The following is a 22,419-nucleotide window of genomic DNA, read 5'->3' as shown; positions in this document are numbered from 1 at the left end:
GAGTGCAGAGAAGAGGTGGGTGTGCACAAATTACATGTTCCTTGCTCCCTCCAGCAGACGCCTGCGCCTTTCAGAGAAGGGGCCAACCAGACTATAGAGCAGAACAGAGGAATCATCAGGCTGCTTACTATTCTCCCTCTCCTTTCTAACTGCATAAACCTGCCTGGCAAGCTGCACAACTATCTATATGGAAAACAACCGCAGCAGCCTTAACAGCTAATGACCAGTAGGCTTTCTGGATGCTTTTTACTGCAGTTTTACAACTGAAGCTAGTACAGCTTGAACCATTGTCTTTCTGCACAGATACAACTATCACAAAAAAACTCTGGTTTGTTCTAACCCATTAGAGCCCCTGTACAGGCAATTACTATTGGCAACTAGACAAATAAATGTTATATTTTTGTTCTCTCTACAAGTTTATCACAGGAAGACATTTCTTACTCCTCATTCTACTCTATGCAAAATGTGATGGGCTGGGCATGTCTAGCTTCTCTGCTCAAATTTAATTTCTAATATATTGAATTTGGCTGTTTCCTTGGCATTTTCAATAAGGAGCGGGGGAACCTGAAAAAAAAAAAAAAAAAGAAAAAAAGTAAACTGTCACTATCAACACAGCATGACACTGAGGGCTACAGACTACCTCTGAATGAGGTCGATCTTCCTCTGGTTGGGCCTGAGAGGTGATTAAGAGTTGCAGTTACAGGTAATATTGAGGAACAGCAACTGGGCTGCCTTCAGGCTTCAGGATTCCAGTCACTCAAGCTAGGCATTCTGGGGGGAAAAAAAAAAAAGGCAAAATAAATGCAGTTGCTAACAGGTCAGCTGAAATTTGATTGCCAGGAAGCTGCCTCATCACCATAATGTTTCCCTCTACAACTGTAGAGCAACAGTTTTTCTATAATCACAGCTTGACATCACCACGGCTGAAATCTCTAAACACCCTTCAGATCCTTATCAAGGGCCTTCGAGCAACATTCGCTGCCAGCAGCTAAAGGGGTAAAGCAGGCATTTCCTCCTCTGTCTCCAGAGCAAGCCTCAAGTGCAAGGTGTCATTAAGGGTACGACTACAGGCAAGCCATGAATCTGCCACCAGATGTCACCAGAAGGCCATCGTGCCTGCTGAGACTAACCCAGCCTCTGGATTTCCTGCAGACAGGGCAGACTCCGCTGTTATTACCCCTACAGTTATACGAGGTCGTTACTTTCTACTAACAGCCGAACATGAGCTTAAAAAAAGAGAATTCCTTGTAATTCACTGGTATCACTAGACAATCCCGCTTTACTTACATGGCATACAGGCTAATTAACCTTCCTAGAAGAGGCTTAACTTCAGTCACAAACTGAAACTCAAAATCTCAGATTAAGGATTTTAACACTGGTGGAAATGTGGTCAGTATACATAAAATTCTGCTCTTCAGCATCTTCCCTCCTTGAATAACAAGGCACTCCAGCAAGTAGTGCTGTGGGCACAGCTATTAACTGCCAGCTGCTTGTTCTCCAACCTTCCAGCTCATGGGCCCACATAAACTGCCTTATTACCCACCTTTTATCAGTCTTTACTGAGAAGCAGACTAAAGGAGTTTGTCTCTTCACTGTCTTTGGCTACTCTATGTCCCTGCTAGTACTAATGTTGGGACTGCCAGCTGCACTGTAAGTATGTACAGAAGGTAGGAAAGTCCCATGTCCTGTGTTGTTGATTACATCAGGCTCTAAACCAGAGCCTGAGGGTTTATAATGAAATATATCTGGAAAAATAGTTGTTGACACCAGTTCCTGCTAATTTCAAGCCGTGAAACGTATTTAGCTCTGAATTGGAGAGACAAGGACTTGATGGATGGACTGCTTGGTGGATAAGGAATTGGCTGGATGGTTGCACTCAGAGTTGTGGTCAATGGCTCGATGTCCAAGTGGAGATTAGTGACGAGAGGTGTTCCTCAGGGGTTGGTATTGGGAATGGCACTGTCTAACATAATTGTGGGTGACATGGATCAAACCATTCTGTGATTCTATGAACCTATGATTCTTACACTGTTTCTTGAAAAAATAAACTTGTAACTGCACCAAGTCTTCAAAAACAAAATCCCTTGAATGCTGAAGTAGATAACTTGAGCTAAAGGCCAAATCCTATGATTATTCCTCCCTCTCTACTAAGGCCTATATTTCTGTTTCTGCAAAACTGATCATCTTGCTGAATTTACCCTCCTAAAACACGTGGGGGGAAAAGAACAAGCTATCAACATAGATGAGGAACTGTAAGAAACAGCGAAACAGCCAGCGACACAAAACAGTAAGTGTCTCATGACAAGGAAACGTGGAAAATTTCCTGACATATTAAGGACAATTAGAACACACAAAAAAAGTGAAAGCAGAACAATAAAGAAATATTAAAGCTCATCACCTGCCTTACTTAGCTGCTTATGTCATTCATCATCCTGGAAGTGCCTCAACACTAAATTTCAAATACAAGTATGCATTAGAGGAAGCAACTATCAAGAACATAGCGTTAGTTATCCATCTTTAGATTCCACTCTAATAAATATCTGTGACTCTTTAAAACCAATTTGTCAAAAGTATGTGGCATTTGTCCAGTATATACTGGGAAGAAGAGAAAAATCAGTATTTCAAGCAAATATTCATCTCCTCCAGTTCTTCATACATAACTGTTAAACCTGGCTGGTTCTCTTTGGTTTAGTTTGAAGAGACCAAGAAAGCAGTCACAAGCTAAAAAAAAAATACAGCAGGTGATGCCTGAAGACCAATACAAGAAAACACTGCAGTTCCTAGCAGTATCATGCTGGCAAAGTAGCTGAGTTTGCACATTATATGTAATATTAGAACTTCATATTTAATAAAATACATGGAGAGGGTAAAGATACAGTACACTGCAATGATACAGTCATGCTGCTGTATCTTTCACATTTTCTAACACTAGGATATCTTCTGCCAGCAGTTACTGCATGGCATCGCTCTGTAGGATGAATTTACCCTACACATTTGCCCTACCAGTCCATCACCATCTTTAGATCTATTGCTCTCTTTAAACTATTATATAACTCATACTAAATCTATTTTCAGCTACAGGCCACAAAAAGCATTTGACTTATGCACATTATTCCAACTGCCAAAAAACATTAGTAAAGATTCTACAAATAAAGTCAAGTTCATTATTTGAAAAGCATAAAATCCATGCCTGCAAGGTGTACTGCATTAAGACAGTGTCCTACAGCCTGTTCTGAAAAAACATAGTACAAGAATCTGTTCAAATAACAGAGCAGAAGATGCATTAGCACAGGTGATTCTCCTGTAGACATCTGCCTGCCCCCACCTCCTGCAGTGGGCTTTAGTTCTGATCCATAAAGTCAGTAGCACCCTCAGCTCGAAAAACTGTCCTTGTAAGCATTAACTGTCCAATGTTCTGTTAGCATCCCATTTCAAAGTAACAACTACTAACTAGGACATCTGTATGCTTCTGTAAGCACACAGATACCCTACAGAATTAAGAGCCTCATTTTCATAGAGTGCTTAGCAGGGAAACGTTGTAATTTCTATCCTGCCTAATTTCTGTTAAGATACATGACCGGATTGTAGGTGCTCTGCTGCAGCCAGTGTGAGACATGCTATCGCTTGCAAACATCTCTGGTAAGAAAACTATCACAAGTGTAAACAAACTGTTTTCCTCAATCCAATGGTTTAACAGTGGTGCTACTTCTACAGCCACCATTGGAGTATTTTACAATAAATTTGTGAACTAATAAACTAGAGCTAATCTGAGATAGAATCATAGAATCATCCTGGTTACAAGGGACCTTGAAGATCATCAAGTCCAACCGTAACCTAAATCCCCCTACCATAACCTAATTTACTCGTTCAGTGCTTAAATCATCTCTAAGCACTATGTCTATATTTCTTTTAAATATTTCCAGGGATGGTGACTCCACCACCTCCCTGGGCAGCCTGTTCCACTGCCCAACCACTTTTTTGGTAAAGAAATTCTTTCTAATATCCAGTCTAAACCTCCCCTGGTGCAGCTTCAGGCCATTTCCTCTGGTCCTGTCATTATTCACTTGAGAGAACAGGCCAACTCCCACCTCCCTACAACCTCCTTTCAAGTAATTGTAGAGAGCAATGAGGTCTCCCCTCAGCCTTGTCTTCTTCAAACTAAACAATCCCAGTCCCCTCAGCCTCTCCTCAGAGGGCTTATTCTCCAGACCTTTCACCAGTTTGGTAGCTCTCCTCTGGACATGCTCCAGCAACTCTACATTCTTCTTGTAGTGAGGGGCCCAGAACTGCACACAGTGCTCAAGGTGTGGCCTCAGCAGTGCTGAGTACAGGGGCATGATCGCCCCTCTGCTCTGGCTGACCACACTATTCCTGATGCAGGCCAGGATGCTGCTGGCTTTCTTGGCCACCTGGGCACACTGCTGGCTCATGTTAAGTTGGCTGTGAACCAGCACCCCCAGATCCTTCTCCACCATGGAGCTTTCCAACCACTCATCCCCAAGCCCGTAGCTTTGCATGGGGTTGTTGTGACCAAAGTGCAGGACCTCACAGCAATGAAGAATTCACACCTTAAGAAATAGTACTCAAAATAAGCATTGGGTTTTTAAGTTCACGTAACTGGATGAAGAAACCAGTTGAACCAACAGCTTGCTTAATGGTACATACATTATGAAACATTATAAAAGAGAGGCACTGGAAAGCCTGCAAAGGCAATGTTCCTACCTTTGCAATTTATGAGGGGGAAAAGTACAGCCTAGCAAGCATTTTGATGAAGCCATCAATCTTAAGATTTCCTCCTTAAGATTATTAAGCAAGCAGGACATAAATGAAGAATATTAGACACAATTTTCTAAATACACTTAAAAAATTAATTTCATGGAGGAAGTGAACATCCAAAGAAAACATGTCTTTTGTTACTATTACAAGCTTGATAAAGTATCATGCAACTGAGCATTGCTGGATATTTAGATTACAGACACAAGTCAGAACTTGTTTAATGCTGTGTAGGGTCTCCTTGTGATTATTTTTCTTCTTCTTCACAAGGAGCATAAGCACAGCCAAAGCAATACAGCATAACCTGCAGTAAGGCAGTGGCCTGCATGATCACAGAGGTTCTGCTCATGTATTTCTTTAAGATATTCAAGCTTCCTATTTCAGAGACAAAAAAAAATAATAAATCTGTCTGGTGTGACACTGATTTAACATTTAACAATTCAGCAGGTTCTGCACACTTAGTTGCAAGTCAGCAATTTGCTTGCAAATAAATTACTTTCCAGAGACAGATCTAGAAAATATAAATATAGCACCTCAGCTTAAGTAGTAGCAATATACAAAACTGTTAGTCAAGGCTCAAGAGAAGTATTTTCAGTAAATAGTGCTTCAAAGGAAAACTGATAAAACAGGTTTAAAGAAGTTTAATTTCATTTTTCTGAATCTCCAAAATACAACTAAACCAGCCATTGTTTCCAGAGATGTTTACCAATTAGAAGTTACTTTGCTGCTGAACAGCATAATCTAGAGGGATTAATGAAATCCCTTTGATACCATAAAATCTGGTTACAGAAAGAACCCTCCAACACTTGTCTCTAAGTTTTAGAAATCAGGCATTCTTTATTACAGAGCTTGATACACTGGGGATCACTCAAACTAACATGCATGCCACAAGAGGCAACAGGCAAGGCTTATTTTGTCCTAGTACATACACATGCAGTTGAGGACCATCCAATTTTGTAGTGTTATCTGGGATAAACAGGATACTTCAATTTGTAGTGCGCATATAGCATCAATAGTTCTATTTCCATATTCTCAGTTTTGGCAGATATGTTTACAATTTTTTTTTCTAATTTACTTACTCCAAGCCAAGGAAGGAACCGTCTAGCAAAACTATGAAATCCTGAAGGACAGTCTGCAATAGCATTATGAACTCTCTTGGTCCGCTGAAGAAAGGTTCTTACCCACCTGTTCTGTTTATGTAATTTGTCAATTATTGACATATTAGGAGCTAAACTCCCAAAGTACATGTTCCAATCCATCCAGTGGGTAATGTTTTTTGAGCTTTATCACCACATAGTCAATACCATCCCGTTCCCTCTGGAACAGGCCATGGTATACTACTACTTAAGTGCAGTGAGGTTCCAATATTTACAAAAGATGAAATTTCATAAGCACTTGAGTGATATTTTGTACCAGAGTTAGGTGTAAATTTTGTTCCCACTGTGGAATTTGCTGAACTTGGCTCATTGCTACCATAATTATTAAGGATAAAACATAAACCCGATCATAATCTTTCTAGTTTTGGTTTAAGGGGAGGTTTTTGTTCCCTGGAGTGGATACTGTCTTCATTCTCAAGTAGTGGATCCACAGGCCTTTGCCCCAAACCTTGACAGCCATATAGTTGGTTAGCAAAACTTGAAATAGCCCTTTCCACTTCTCTGACAGCTGTTCTGTGTTCTACAACTTGACATAGACCCCATGTCCAGGCTGGAAATGGTGTGCAGATGTGTCGAGTTCCAAAGGTCTGCTTCATGTCATATAATTCTGGACCTCCTGTAAAGTATTCCCTAGAGATATTAAATAAGTCTTAAAGTTTAGCTCTCCCGTTATATGAGTGGTACATGGTACATGTGAAGCCTAGTACAGTTGTCCATGTAACAACTCCTTTGGACTCAGATTACTCTTTCTGTGGATCTGAATTCTGACCCTCAGCAACACTAAAGGTAAGGCCTGTACCTCAGTCATGGATGTTTCCTGACAAATTTTCCCAAGCTGTTGTTTGAGGGTGTAATTAATTCACTCCACTTTACCGCTGGACTGTGGTCTATGCCTACCTTGGTCTTTGTCTACGGACAAAGCTTTTCTCAGCTGTTTCAGTATTCCAGCGATAAAGTGAGGCCCATTATCTGATGACATTCCCAAAGGTACACTAAATCACAGTATGATCTGGCATCATTTTAAGTACTTCTTTTGCCTTGTTGGTGCAACAGGTGAAAGCTTTGGGCCATCCAGGAGAGGTATCAACCAGAACCAAAATATATCAATATCCCCCATCAATACACCCCTTTTTCTAGGTAGCTCGGTGAAATCTATTTGACAGTCATCTCCAGGAGAATTTCCTCCCCTGGTAACCCCAAAAACCAGTGTCATGGTTTGATTCAGGATCAGCAATTAAACCAGAGAGAACAACACACTCCATCCTCTCCCCTATACCCCAGGTAGGGAAGAAGAGAGAAAATTAAGGAGACAGACTTTCTGGATTGAAAACTAAACTACACAGCTTTAATGAAACACTAATGACAAAAGAAAATCTGTACAATTATATACAAATGTGTTCAGGAATGTGCAAAAGCCTCTTGCCTCCCCCCACCCCCACCAACTCCCACAGCATCTCTTGAGCTGCAGACAGTCCTGAAAAGTCCCAGAGCACTGCAGGAGAGAGTGGCAGAGCAGACAGGAGCTGGGGGGAGAGTTATGAGGGTCAGAGATGCACGAGCCTGGAGATCAATGGTGCTGGATAGATGGAGTCATCCCGGGACACCAGCCATGGATGGAAGAGAAGGGAAAAAGAAGCAGGAAGGAAGTTGTCTCCTGTGATCTCTGACCTTCCTTTGAGCTTATGTAGATATATGGAATGGAATATCTCTGGCTGTCTAGTTACAGGTAAGTCTCAGCAGTAACATAAACATTCCAGTGTTATCAGTCCACTAGCTGTAACACTTGCTGCTAGTTAAAAAGAGAGCCTACTGAAGGAAAAAAAAAAAATCAGTAAAATGAAAATTGGCTTCTCCCTGGCTCAAACCCGGACAAACAGTTTATTGCTAGTCTTTGGGTTACTTCAAAGAAAAAAATCACACTTTTCTGTGATGGACAGAACAATTTCTGTCATAGCTCTGCTCATCATTGTTTTCTAAAGGTGTTTTACTAAATTCTCTATTCCCCAATGTACCTTATCATTTTCTCTTCTGGCAATTTCCCTCATCAATGATGGTCGAACAATTACCTTTCCAGTGGGCATAACAGCCCACCCACTTACCCATTCTTTGGCCTGTAGTTTAGCTATTAGCATATTTTGGTGGTATATCTGGCAAGACCACTTCTTTCTCAGGTTATCAGGGCTAGGATACCTTTTTCTGCAGCCTCCTTTGCAGCCTTATCTGCCAATCCATTACTCAATTCCGAAGTGGTTTAACCTGTTTGATGTGCTTTACAATGCATCATTGACTTGCCTTGGTTTCTAAATGCTCTCTAATAGTTCTTGAATCTGAGGAGCATGTTTTATCACAGTCCCTTGGGCTGACAACAATTCTTTTTCTCTCCAAATAGCCCCGTGGGTGTGGACCACCCCTAAGACATACTTGGAATCTGTCCATGTGTTGGCTCATTTTCTTTCACTCAGGTCTAGTGCTCTCTTGAGGGCTATTAATTTGGCTTTCTGGGCTAACACCTTCGGAGACAAAGCTCCTGATTCTATTACCTTGTCAACGGTGGTTATGGCATACCCGGACATTCACTTTCCATCTCTAACAAAGCTGCTTCTGTCAGTGTACAGCTCCCAGTTCAGGTCCTCTAGTGGGGTGTTCTTGAGGTCTGGTCTGCTGGAATACACCTGCTCAATTATTTGCATGAGTTAACTTTCATTTCAATCTCTTCCTGTTCTACAAGGACAGTTTGATACTGTATCATTCTACTGGGTGACGGCCAGTGTTGTCCCTTTTGTTCCAGTACAGCAAGTACTGCATGAGGCACACGCACGGATGTTGTCCTGAAAGCAGGGACTGTTACTTGGTGTGCAAGAAGCCAATCCACACACAGAGATATTTACCTTAATACCCAGGTCTTCGCAGAAAAGGGAGCTGGGGGGTATTCCACAAAGCAAGTTCAGTTTCCAGAAACAGAAGTGCTACTTTTTTACCCCAAAATGTGATAAATAACTTTATCTCTAACATTATCTCTAGCATATTCATCTCTAACATTAACATGATTGGTTAACTAATCCCTCACTTCCATTTGAAGTGACAATGCTCAAGAATTTCACTACCCATGCTCAAAGAGTAAGGGGATTGTTATTAGTAGAGGGTCCCTCTAGCCTGTGGGTGTGTATTTTAGTATGTTAATAGCTCATTCGTATGTTAATACAGTGATTTCAATTACATCCAGTGCTCAAGGCTGTAACCAAGATAAGCTGTGGGGAGTGCTTCTTTCCATCCCTTTCATCTGCCCTGCAGACCTGTCTCAAGGCCAGGCTGTTGACTACTTCGGATGTGTTATTTTCTAATTGGAATCTGGTTTTGTCTAATTCTCACTGTTTGACCGTTATCTAGGCCCTGTTTTTATTCTGTGTGTCCCTTACGTTCTATGTGATTTTTCCCCAAATTTTATTTATTTCAATTAATGACTGACATCACAGCCACGTGTTGGCCCAGAGTTAGTTTTCGTGCCTCTTGCTCATCAATGCTGTTGCTGCCGCTGCTTGAAAGCAAGCATGCCCTCCCTTACTTAGTCTTCTTGCTCAGTTCCCAACCTTCTCTCTCCCTTGGTGATTTCAAACCCGGTTGCACAGCCTTTGCTCTCCCTGGTACGTCAGTGGCCCATACACGAGGGGGTTAATGGCATTCATCACATCCTCCCGAGGCGGAGTTCAAGTTCTCCTTTTGTTCCTGATTTTGTAAAACAAATACTTGAGCCTCCAAGGCGTTTCCTTCAGGAATGTAAACACTTATCTTCCCTTTCGAAAAGTAATCCGAGCCCTTAATTTGGTCAATAGATCCCTCGCTAAAAACGGCTACGGGTATTCGGGTTTGTATAAAAAAACCTCATGAGTCAAGGTCCGTTTTCACAACTCACACCGGAGAGGCTGGAAAAAGGGCTTAACTTCTCTTTTCCCTGTCGTGCCAACAACTGGCATAGAAAGCTTATGTAAAGGTCCCTTGCGAGAATTTAGAACAGAATAAGTAGCTCCCGTATCCACCGAAAATCAACCCCGTCCCCAGCTTTATTGTGACCAAGGCCTCTGCACGGGAATTTAATTCCGCCCCATCCCCACCCGTTCCATATCCCCGCCCCCCCATCTCCTCTGCGCCCCACCCCTCCACCCCCCAGTCCCCGTCAGTCTGAGTCCCTATCTCGATCTCTTGTCACTATTTCAGAGATAGGACCTAATTTAGACCTAGAGGGGCCGTTCTGCCAGGTATTCGGCGACAATCCCTTTTCTAATGCCCTTGTTTACAAGATGCACACGGATTTAACCCTAACCGGGCTCGATTTCGGCAATTCCTCATAGAAAATATCTTACACGTCTCACACTGCCCTGGCCTCCGCTTTTTTTGCTGGAAATCCATTCCGTTATCCAAGGCTAACTGCCATATAAACAGCATGTTAAACATTTTTTTTTTTTGTTAGCTTCAGGGTCCAAATCTATGTTTTCTAGCAGTCCCACAGTCTCTCAGAAGAGACGGAAAGTTCTTTGTCAGACCCCTGCCTAATTTCATACACAAGTTTGTTTGTTGGTTTGGTTGGTAGGTCCCATGCTGAACCCCATACAAAATTATTTGCTGGTATCATTTAAGTCTGTCCAGGTCCCACCCGGAGTTAGGATTCCAGCGCGGAGGTTCTCCCTGGGCATAACTAGGTTCATGTCATCTTGTGGATATTCATGTTCCTCTTCTTTAGCTGTTTCCAGCTACTTGCTTTTCCTCATTACTGAAGAGGATCTCTAAAAATGCCTGGATATTACACACCCCTCTCCCCCCCCCCTCGCGGGGTTATATATTAACATGATTGTCTTGAGTAACTCAAACGCTTTCTGCAGATTAGCCCCACAGGCAGTTTCCAATGTAACAGATCCAATGCTTTAAAAGAGACAAGTACATAAACAAGTTGTCTCTCCACCCTGTCTGCTTGTCTTAAAGGGGCTTGAACTGCGGGACACTGCCCCATCATTCTCCCAGCCACCGATCTGAAATCCGCATCTTCCGATCCCCCACCCGCTCCCCTTTCACTCCCCTCCCCGTATGACCAGAGAGGAGAGGGGGAGGTGAGGGAACCAACAGTTGCACATCTTCTACATTCTCATCCCATTTCACCGACTTAAAACAACCTTCCTTACTAGTTCTCGATCCTGCATGCTGCAGGCTGCACATTTAACAACTTACATTTCCTTCTAGGACCATAATAACTTCTTAAAAATCTTGAAAGCATCTACATATGGTACGTCATTTCGTTTTCCTTCATGTTTACAAAACAACATTAACTGCAAAATAATATTGTCATAAATAATAGTTCCAAGCTGTTGCCATTTTCTCTATCTTTCAGGGTATAAAGTGGCCACCAACCATTACAATACATAATTTTTTCCAGGTAAAGGGGTTACTCCCAAACTTATTCCAGTTTCCCAGAATACATCCTAATGGTGAACATTTGGTAATGTCACCTCCTGCTGAGGATACATTATCCATTTTGATAATACAAATACAAGAGAGACAATACCAAACACAAGTGAAACAGACCATAACAAATGAAACAAGGAGACTTGACTTTTAACAATTATCAGACACAAGTAAAACATTGAGACTTTTTCAGAATACCACCTTCAGCCTGTCTCATGCCCATTTTAATCAGATGCCAATTAATACACAGAAAAAAAATCATAATCCACTAAACAAATCACAAATTCCAAGGAACTGACTTAACCAATCAGGTGATTTTTTTTTTCCTTTTTTTCCTTTCTTTTCCTCTTTTTAATTTTTTTTTCTTGAGTTTTAGAACTCAGTTACCACAACCAAACAGGGAACTCTAACCCCAAACCAAAGAGGGGAATCTAACCCCTTGGGTACCCTTACAGCTCAACCTTGTGAGACTTTCACTTGTCTTACAAGCAGGCAACCAAAACCCCAAAGGAATGCTTTTAATCTTACCAAGGACTTGCTCCAGGCTCTTCAGTACGGGGTGAGGAGTTTCTCCCCGATAATTCCTCGGTGCTGGCTGAAGGTTCTGCGATCCCATGGATCTGTCAAGGTTCAAGAGTCATGTCCCAAAATGATACTGTAAAATCCGGCCACAGAAAGAACCCTCTAACACTTGACTTGAAGTTTCTGAAGGCAGGCATTCATTCTTCATTACAGCGCTGGATGCACGGTGGGGGGGGGTGTCACTGCCTAATGCTCATACCGCAAGTGGCAACAGGCAACCCTTATATTGTCCTGCTACATACATATGCGTCAGATTTCCTGGAACTAATTAGAACATTTGCATTCTCATTACACACAGGCTTTAAGCCTCTTACAGTCTTTGGTGGTCGCTCTGAAGTTTCCTTTGGTTAAACCCTTCCCCAAGGCACGTGCAATATTGGGTGACCCATAGTTAACCTTCTTCCTAGTTTCAGCTAATTCTTAACTGCAAGGCCCCCAGTTCCTTTACACACCAAAGGCCTTGAGACTGCTCAGGAAGTGACCACAAAAGGGATGATGAAATGCTGCCTCTTGTTTAAGGTGTCAGCCTATTGGTCAAAGTATCACCTTCAGTAAATATTTCAAGAAAGGGTTTTTTTTGCTGTACTCCATTTAAATAAGTCCTAACTTTTCCCTTAAAGTCAAGGTTAAACTAAAAGTACCTTCTCAAATTTAGCCTGTACATGGTGGTTTTCTGCTCTTAAAAAAAAAACAACTCTGAATGTGACAATTATTTGAAAATTGAGTTCTGAAGTCCTAGTAAGGATATATGCTATGAACAATAACTGGAACACCAGCAAAGTGCCTGTGACACCCTGTAGTGTAGTGCTACAAGTATGACCTCACAATTCTCATACAACACGGCACAAGCAGACATCTATACACGTGAAATGTCAAAGAGCCAAGACATCACCTCTCTGCCTCCTCTACAACTGACTGCAAACAGGCAGCAGCTTTCTGTTTCCTCACAAGATGGAGAGTCTGAGGAACCATTATAAAACTGGAATCCTTTTTTCCAAGCGGAAATAAAATGCATTTAGAAGGGATGAGTATGCTTTTAAAGTGTGCATGGGAGAAAAAGAGGAAGGTGTATCACAGAATAAAAAGTCATACCAGTTAATGATTGCAAAACCACAGTTACTCAGCATCAGCAGACTGTCAGTGCCTCCCAAATACTCAGGTGGTGAGACTGCAAAGAGCTGTACTGTTCCCTGAATTTTGCAGCAGCAACCTGGGATGACTGCTGCTCATCAGCAACCATCAACTGCTGATACTAGCTGCTCCTTAGCAACTACAATTAGTAGTAACCTATCAGCACACACCAAAAGTAGCTCCTGTAAAAAAGTTACCGTTCACCAGCTAATGAGCACAGAGTAACGAATGCAGATTCTTAACAGCCTGATCAACAACGCAGGAGCAGCAACTGCACCAACAGGTCATCAGTAAAGCATACAGCACCACCTCCACTCTGCAACAGAATAGGTATTTACACAGAGGTCACAAGGTTGCAACATTTAACATTTTATTGCATAGAGCTGAAGGAGTAATAGGTACCAGCCACAGTAAAAAACTGATTTACCACAACACTCCTTGCATCCAGCATTTTTAAGTTATCAAGCATATTTTGAATGTATGAATTAACAAAGACTGCCATTTGATGACTTGCTTAACCTGATAGAAATTCAGGTTGTGACAAAAAAAAAAAAAGCAAACTCTCATCTCTGTTCCTCAGGCTGACAGTAGCACCTGTGTGGCCAGCCTGCTTACAGAGCTGATCAGCCTGAAGGGTTTCTGACAACGGGTTAGTTTTCACTAGGATCAGTCCCCACTCCCTCTTGTTCAGTCAGCACAGCATTAAAGCTGATAAAAGAAGGAAGCAACGACAGGTACATGAGGCAAGGAAGGGGGATGGGCTGCACATCAGTTTCAAATAGTATTGAAAATTGCACCCTCAGTCATGTTCATATTGAATACACTGACTGAAGTAATAGATGCACTCCCAGTTACAAAGTCCAGTTCTGCAAACGACAAAACATTTAATTGAATTACAAACTATCATGTTGAAAAGGTGACTCATTTAGGTCTTTAGGCAGGCTTTTGTCCTCACCAGAAGAGGAAATTTTCAACATACACAAGGAAACTACTCCTTCTGAATTTTAAATTCTGGTTAATTTTATTTATTATACACCAATAGCTGAAGAAGCCACAACTCAACCGTTTATTGGGAAAGAACATTCCAATACCATATTTGAACTTTTGCTTAGAAAATACATTATTTTAGAAATTGTAAAGATAATTTGATAATTCAGACTTTTTGTAAAAATCAGTTTTATGCATACATGAATCTTCTTGCTTCTCCTCACACACCCATTATTTTACCACTTTTTGTCTTTGACAAACACATCAAACCAAAAGAGGTGTTCCTATGTCATGGGAATGTTTCCATTTTCACGTGTATTGGTGAAGCAGTAAAATTAAAACAAAACTAGCTAACAATCCAAGGAAGCTGTGGAAAAAAGGAGTTTTCACCTAATTTCACCTCTGATCCCTTAAAACAAACAAACATAAAAAAGTAAAAAAAAAAATCAAATTCTGCAATGGCAGTAATTCCAGTTATTAAGCAGTAACTGGATTTATTTAATAACACCTTGTAACTGCCCAGTGTAAAACTGACTTCTAGTCAATGTAATAAAAGTAGCTCAGAGTAGATAAAATTATTGTTTTGAGAAAACATACAAAAATCACAAATATTATATTAATAACTCTGTTTTAAGTATATACAAAATAATTATCAAAGCATTTGGTTCATATAGTGCTGCTGTAAGTAATGAAATCAACTACTTGATCCAAGAGTTAGTGCTAGAAATGGATGCCTGGGCAACCATCTCAAATTTGTCTGCTTGCTACACAGACCGAACCACAGTTTCTATTCATTGCAAAGTGGGCACTATGAAGTAAAAGGAAAGGAAACTATTAACCCAAAGAAAATAAAGACTTCAACGATGCATTGTCCCCTTAAACTACTTCTAATTGCTCAGTGAGGAATCACATTTAGAACATAAATGGCAGCAGTCTCTATTCACATTATTTTGTCTGTTGGCTCCAAAAATTCCTAAAGGGGCACATGGTTTTCTTGGGACTTAGATGTCCATTTAGACACTCACCAATCCCAATTTCAAAAAGCCAGAAGCAATAACTTCCTGTTTAAACTGGTAACCTGAAGAGAAGCAACCTGCAGTTTGTGAACCTCAAGTCATTTACTTCCTTACTGCCAACTCTTATTTAAATTGTACCCAAGAAAAACCAAACTAACTCCCTTCTGAACTACAGTACAAAATCTAAGGTAATGCTCTGAAATATTTGGTAGCTCTTGGAAAGATGCCGAAAAAGCAAAACCCGTATTCATACTTTAGACTCTGCATCTCAGTTTGTCATCCAGCAAATCTGACTCAAAAAAGAGACATGACATGGCTGTAACCATTTCAATATTCAACTATGCACTACAAGTGCTGCATGTTTCCCCCTCACCCTGTCAATCAGTTGTGATTGCTCAGAATTTCTGAGGTTCAAGCACAGTCAGTTCTTTCCCATCATACAATTCTTGCAGTTGATTTGAGTCGTATTTAATGGAGGGTCTTTCAATTTGCATCCCAGGCTCCAGAGCGTTCTGTCCAACTATTTTAAGATTCACAACTTTTATTTTCCAGGTGCTTCCCCTAACAGGACAGCTAATGAGTCCAAAAATTTGTTCAAAGATGCCCAAACAAGAGTTTTCTCTATGTACTGTACCAGCCACTGCTATCAGTACTAACCCATGTGGAGACATAACGCACTTCAGTCCATTGGCACGCAAATTAGGATTGAATAGAAGACACTCTTCTTTAACCAAAGACAGGAGACGAAGGCTCACCATTTCTGCACCAATATATTCTTCCATGTTTTTTTCTAATGTGTTGTAACAGAATTTCATTTTGGCATCCTCCCAAAAATGCTGTGGTCCCCATCCTCCTTCAGATTTTACTCCCAAAGGATGCTGAGAATTCAGGAGTTCAAAGAACCATTGACAGAATTCTTCTCCTAGAAGATGAATGTCATTTTGTGGTGACTTTTTTCTCTCTCCGTGACTCTGCAATCAAGCACATGTTTTTCTTTAAACTATTTAGCCTTACCATGCAATATTACCACTTAGAACAACATAGAATAACGTATATACACATTTAAAACTTTCAAAGTCTTCTTCAAATGTTCTGAGACAGAACGCCTGGATAAAACCAACATAATAGAATCTTATTTATTTTTTAATCATTTTAATCATTATTTTAATCATTATCTTATCTAGAGAATCAGCGTAGGTTCTTAAAACTACATTAAGAATAATCCTTCAGTTTTGTCTTGGTCTACGATTTATAAACAAAGTGGAAATTTCTGGTTCTACTGAAAAAGGGCAGGGGAAGGATTTTTTAATAACTTCCATCAAACCAGGATTCTAACACCAAGAGACAAAATTTCTGCTGAGTAAAAAGTACCCAGATTAGTAACTTTGCACTGGCCTTTACATGTCCAAAAGAATGTTACAGAAAAACAAGGATAAATCTCATATTAAGGCATATCAATTTATTAAAAAGTGCTTATAAATAAGCAATTATTTTGACATGTTTTTCCTGTTTCTTGTTGCCTTCAGTTGGGGAACAGTCTTTGTTTCTGCATCTTTATATAGCTGATGAGAACAAAGAGGACTTATCAGAAACTCACCTTTCAAATATGCACATGCTAACACTTGAAGCTGGCAGAATACTACAGATTTGTGGTGGTATTTTACCTCTGTCAGTGGAATATATTAACAAAATGCAAAACTAATCCAGGAAGAACTAATGTGTTCCAGAATTTTTTCTCCACATTCCTGAACTTATCCCTTTGGGCAGCAAGGCTGCCAAAAATAATCCAAAAGAAGCATGGTCACTTTCATGAGTGATGTTTGTAGTCTTCACCATATTTCTAATAGGAAAAGAGCCCAAATCAGAGAAAACCGTAACTGTTATAGGTGAATCAGAAAATTAATTTGCTGATCAAATGTGAATGTATGTAATTGAGTGTTAAGCTGCAATGTTTGCTAAATGTTTGTAGTTATGTTCTGTTATATAATGGTTAATGTTGGAAGTTACACCTTGTTATGTAATGCTAAATGCTGACAGCCATATCAGGTATATAGAACTATGGGTTGTATAACCTTGGTGTATAGAACCATGGGTTGTGTGACATTTTGATTGGCTGCACGGGTCCTGGAGAGTAGCGGCAACAACGCAGAGGATGGAATTTTCCGAGAGAGGGGTGGACCCCCCCCGAAACGGCGGGAAGAGGCCGAGAGAGGGGTGGACCCCCTGAAACGGCGGGTAAAAGAACTGTATAAAAAGGACCCCGCGCGGAGCTGTTTGCGCGCTGTTGGCAGAGCACAGACTCTCCGGCTGCCCAGCGCTGTTTATCTTGGCCGCCCAGCGCTGTTTGTTCATTTATCTCAAACAAATTAATTAATTTCTAAATTCTTTTTCTGGCTGATTATTGCCGATTACAGTAACTAAGGTTACCTTTGTTCCTGTGTAGACACATTTAAGAATGAACATTTAGGAAACAAGTTGCTTCTCAATTAGATATTTAAGACAGATTTGAAAGTTTACTATAAAAACACATTTGGTTTAGAAGACACTTCTTTCTAGCAGAAGTACTGCTGTAAAAGGCAACAAAATGGATGCTCAGGTAACATTCCTGTCAGCGTACTTAATTTGTACATACATAGTTTGCTTATTCTCTGCTTTCTCTTACAACAGGTAAGATTTTTTACTTATGAAAAATCATCCAAACTTTCCAAAATAAAGATTCATGATCTCCAGCTATAAGGCAACATGCTTTTTGAGTAAGAACTAAATGTACATGTCTTTTGTAGGGCTTCACAGTATTTGCAACTTGTCAGCGAGACTTTTAGAAGTAAATCAAATGTCAAGTTTGCTCATGTCAAAATCTAGTAAGTATTAAATTAAGTACATTTAAAGTAAGTATTAAGTAATTAAGTTTGAAAATTTTGGAGACTTCTATATAGAAATACTGTAGTTCCTTCACAATAAAATGTAATTGATTTCTAATTCTCTTATCTAAGTTCATGTTACCCATTTCTTCAAAATTGTGAGTGGCACAAGAATTAAGAGAAAACAACGGCAAAGAAAGATGTCACAAACCAATGAAACTTCTCATTCTTTGTGAATGTGCTTTAAGTACTTTGGAGAATTTATTTACCTTTCATAATAAAACTTGGAAAGTGTTCTTACAAGTGCAATATTTTATTTTATTTTTATTTCAAAAGCATGCACACAAAAAATTGTTTTGGAAACAATTCTCAGCTAAATCATCATTCTCATCAGTTCATCCCCGGGAGAGAAAGCTCAACGCGAGAAGTTACCCACAGCTACAGAGCTTTCACAGTCCAGCTGGTGGGGCTGTTGCCCATTAGGTTTCTGAAGTACAGCGCTTGAAAGAGCAAAGTGGCCATTCAGAACGACACAGTAAAGACCCCACACTAAATTAATTACACCACGAGGATTTGCTAAATGTCAAAATTCTGAACTTCAAAATAACCTGTAATTGCCAAAACACTATTAGTGACACTGAGTTAAGTGTTACTAATAAGAAGGGGAAAAATAGTGACACAGACCTGGCACTGCTACAGGCTTCACATTTCAATGACACAGAAATTTGTTAAAATCCACTCTGCGCTCCAACTGCAAGAGGTAAGACATCTGACAGACACTGCTACTTTGACTGCACTGTCTCTACGAGTAGATGAAGGCCACTTATAAAAAGGCAGTTTTTTCTCCATTCCCTCCCTTGCAGGGTTTTCTACCACCATCCAACAGATGTTTTCCCCCTATCATCTGCTACTGACAGCATCTCCTTGCTCTGCTCTGGGATGTGCCCTGTATTACTAGTGCCAGCTGTGGATGGAGTAGGACAGGAAATCCTGAATCTGCACCAGAAGCTTAAGACCCACCAGGTGAAAAAATGCCAAGGGACTATGCAGGGTTCCTGTACCATTAATACTGCTGTCAGTTGCCCTTGAATCCACAGAATTATTTATTAATACCGTGTTTTAGCTGTCAGTACAATTTAAAAATTGAAAGCATGGAGAAGACCCACACATTAGAATTCAAATGCACTAATATACTCAGCAAGACAGAGCAAAAGACTGTGCTCTACAAGTTGTATTTTGGCATAGACACCTTAAAATTATGTAATTCTAAAAAAACCATCATCAACAACAACAAAACTAAATAAACCAAGATTTAAAGTGATTCAGTACCTTCCTAAATACAGGTGAAGAGGCACATTTGGATGTATATGAGAACATTTACTTGGTTATCCTGCACAAGCAATGCTAAACATCCTCAAGTCTTTTGGAAAGCAGCACTCACCTCTGCTTGTGGTTTTTTCTCCTCTGACTCTGAGGCACATGGTGTGAGCTTCCCACTCCAGTACTGCTTTACATGATCAATGAGTACATTTTTCTCAGCAGAAGGAGGCACTGGAACTCCATGTGCTGCCAAATACTTAAAAATTATTTCTCGATAGACTTTGCGGCGTTTCAAAAGTTCATCTACATTTTGGCTGTAAACCAAAATGGCATGAATGGCTTCTGCAAGTAAAGAAATTGAAGTTAGCAGTTGCTTTTCTCATGATTGAAACCCAAACCTATACCACTTCTTAAATTCCTGACCAGCACCTCCAAATACAGCACTTGACAAGCAAAGCAAAACACAATGCAAAGACTTAAAAATTTGTTTTCAAGGTGAAATCTGACCTGATCCTACTAGACACAGAAGATACACATGGACTTGGGAACATGTTTTCAAAACAGTTGTTTCTACTGAAGATCTTGCTACCTTTATTATTTGAGTTTGATGAAAAGGATGCAGCTTTTTCTTCCAGACAAAATTACTAATATTCTTCAAGTATTTTCTATCTATTCAGACACTTCAAATGCTAAGTATAAAGATCCTTACAACGCCATGCGTTTCACCTATAATTCCTGAGATGCAGTTAGCCTTAACATGAAATCACTTCGGGCTTCCTGCTTCATGTCACCATACAGAACCCTCCCTTAGCAAAAACTGAGCTTGGTTTCATTCTTCATTTGAAAATATCTGGGATATTTCAAAATAAGCCATTCACCTGTCTTCTTGGAAGCAAGATTACAAAGAAAGAACCAGACAAACCTTTTATGGTTCTTCTGAATATGGAATGTGAATCTTAATTTCCATATCAAATGCGGAGTTCACATGATATGATCAGAGAACATTTGGTTATTTTGAAAAATATGCAAGTTTTCAAATGTTTCCTGTGAACAGATATTGACAAAACCAATGGCAAAGAGATAACTAAGGTGATTCCTCACTACTTTTATGCTGAACAACAATTTTACTACCAGAAGTCTGCAGTTTTTCAGACAATATATGGTAAGCTTGTGAAAGTGAAGTTCCACCTAGGTTCCTGAAGACTGATGGAAATGGAATTAAATCTGTTTTATTTCCATGTTAATAAAACTAAATTACTACTTCCAGGTTCATAAGAAAACATCATGCACAATGACAGTGCTTTGAAACGTAACATTGAAAAAAAATCAACTACAAGACTGTAGCAAAATTAGGAAACACAACAAACTGAAATTCACTTTTAAAGCAGCCATGGTAGCCAGTTCTCACCTGAACTGAGGCTGGGTACTCAACATGTTACTTATAAAAACTGTGAGTTTAAACTAGAAGATACTAAGCACAGAAGTAAACCAAAACAAACCCCAAACCATATTTTAACTGACAACCACTGCAAAAGCAGATAAAGGGCAAGAAGAACTACAGGCCTAAGCAGTTTTAGCAAAATGTGGCAAGTCTTACAGGCTCGAGTTACATCACATGAAACATATTCAAGGTTTTTGGATTACTGTATTTCAGGTCAATATGCTGAGTGGCCTCAAGTAAGTCACACTTAGAAGAAATTCTTCACTATAAAGGTGGTGAGGAACTGGAATGGGTTGCCCAGGGAGGTTGTTGATGCCCCATCCCTGGAGGTTTTTACAGACGAGGTTGTGCAGCCTGGTCTAGTGGTAGGGTTCCCTGCTCATGGCAGGGGGGTTGGAGCTTGATAATCTTTAGGGTCCCCTCCAACCTTAATGATTCTATGATATTAAGTGCAATGAAACAAATCTCAACATCTACAAAGTGATGCGGGATGGTCAAACCTGAGCGTTCCCTCTTCTGCAATTAAGCTCAATATTAGATCTGTGTTTTACCCTTACAAAACCTGAAACCAAACGTCATTAACTCAAACAGCACCACAGCCGAGTTTTAAACACGTTTTTAAACGCGCCCAGGGCACAGCAATGCACGAAGCTCACCGGGGAGGGCAGTCTACCAGAGACAAACGCTTGAGATCTGAAAATCTGCTACAAGCCGCTAGTAGCCGCAACTTCCTCGGCCAAAACAACCCTCAAAACTCCCACCAGCCAAACCCCGGTGCTGCTCGGATGTACGCAGGCCCGCCGGAGGAAAAGGCTCCCAACAGCTACAACGGAACAAACCTCAGCCGCACATTTCGCCCCTAGCCCTGCACCGCGCAGGGCGCCGCGAACCCCCCTGGGCAGCTCCAGCTCGTCTCCCCTCCCCGCGCCGCGCCGAGCCGGCCCGGCCCGCAGCCCCCGGCCTCGCCTCCGCGCCCGGCCCGGCGGTGCCGGGGGACGCGCCAGGGGGGCAGAGCGGCCCGGCAGCCCCGCCCGCCGGCGAGGGGCAGGAGCAAGGTGCAGCAGCCCCTGGCTGGGCCGAGAGGCGGGCGGGCCGGCCGGGAAGGCCGCCGCGGGAGCCCGCGCTCCCCTCGCCCGCTCCGCGCACCTTGGCGGCTCTCCGGGTGCACCAGGCGGTTGGTGACCGTGTCCGTCAGCGCCGCCAGCTCGGCGGTCTCCAGGAACTCCAGGAGCTCCCGGCAGCCGGCTTGCTCCCGGGGGCTCAGCCCCGCCGCCGTCGCCGCCGCCATGGCCCGCAGAGGCCCCGCCGCTTCCCGGCCCGCAGCCTGGCAACGGCCGCTTCCTGTGCGGCGCTCGAAGCAGCCCCCCCGGGCCGCGGCCGCCGGGAGGAACGAGCGGCGAGCACCGAGGTTCCGCGCGGGGCTGCGGGGCTCTTCCCGGCAGCGAGAGGAATCTCCCCGGGTTACGGGCCCCGGGGCCGCCGCTGCCCGTGGAGAGCCCGACGCCTGCAGCCTGGCGCAGCGGTGGAGAAAAGCCACGAGACGTTGCACCTAAGTGTGCGTGTGAAGAGTTTTTAATCCAGTATCACTCCTCCCTTCCATCAGATCCCGAAGCTGCCCTGCGGGTTTTCTTCCCCTGCCTCCTAAGCCAGTGTTATGTCACAACAAAGAGCTCCAACCTCCTCTCTGGACCCCAGGTGTG

General features: G+C 41.7%; 1 protein-coding gene across 1 annotated transcript; it reads right to left on the bottom strand.

The window, feature by feature from the left end:
- Window positions 1–14,089: 14,089 nt before the first annotated feature.
- Window positions 14,090–22,017, bottom strand: C1H3orf38 (chromosome 1 C3orf38 homolog). Its single transcript, XM_051627534.1, has 3 exons — window positions 21,866–22,017; window positions 19,400–19,620; window positions 14,090–16,068 (listed from the first exon to the last, which is right to left on the bottom strand). The coding sequence occupies exons 1-3, from the start codon at window positions 22,005–22,007 to the stop codon at window positions 15,493–15,495; spliced, it is 939 nt and encodes a 312-aa protein (XP_051483494.1). The 5' UTR covers window positions 22,008–22,017; the 3' UTR covers window positions 14,090–15,492.
- Between the last annotated feature and the right edge of the window lie 402 nt (window positions 22,018–22,419).

The sequence above is a fragment of the Apus apus genome, chromosome 1 (genome assembly GCF_020740795.1).
Source record: "Apus apus isolate bApuApu2 chromosome 1, bApuApu2.pri.cur, whole genome shotgun sequence".
In the NCBI taxonomy this organism is placed as follows: Eukaryota; Metazoa; Chordata; class Aves; order Apodiformes; family Apodidae; genus Apus; species Apus apus.
The sequence above is the reverse complement of the archived record's forward strand: the minus strand, read 5'-3'. Positions and strand labels throughout refer to the sequence as shown.

Coding starts and splice junctions, on each gene's coding strand:
- C1H3orf38 (XM_051627534.1), bottom strand. CDS start 22,007: ATGGCGGCGGCGACGGCGGCGGGGCTGAGCCCCCGGGAGCAAGCCGGC. Junction 19,621..21,865: donor GCACCCGGAGAGCCGCCAAG/GTGCGCGGAGCG, acceptor CTTTACTTGCAG/AAGCCATTCATGCCATTTTG. Junction 16,069..19,399: donor AGAAAAAACCACAAGCAGAG/GTGAGTGCTGCT, acceptor GCTTGATTGCAG/AGTCACGGAGAGAGAAAAAA.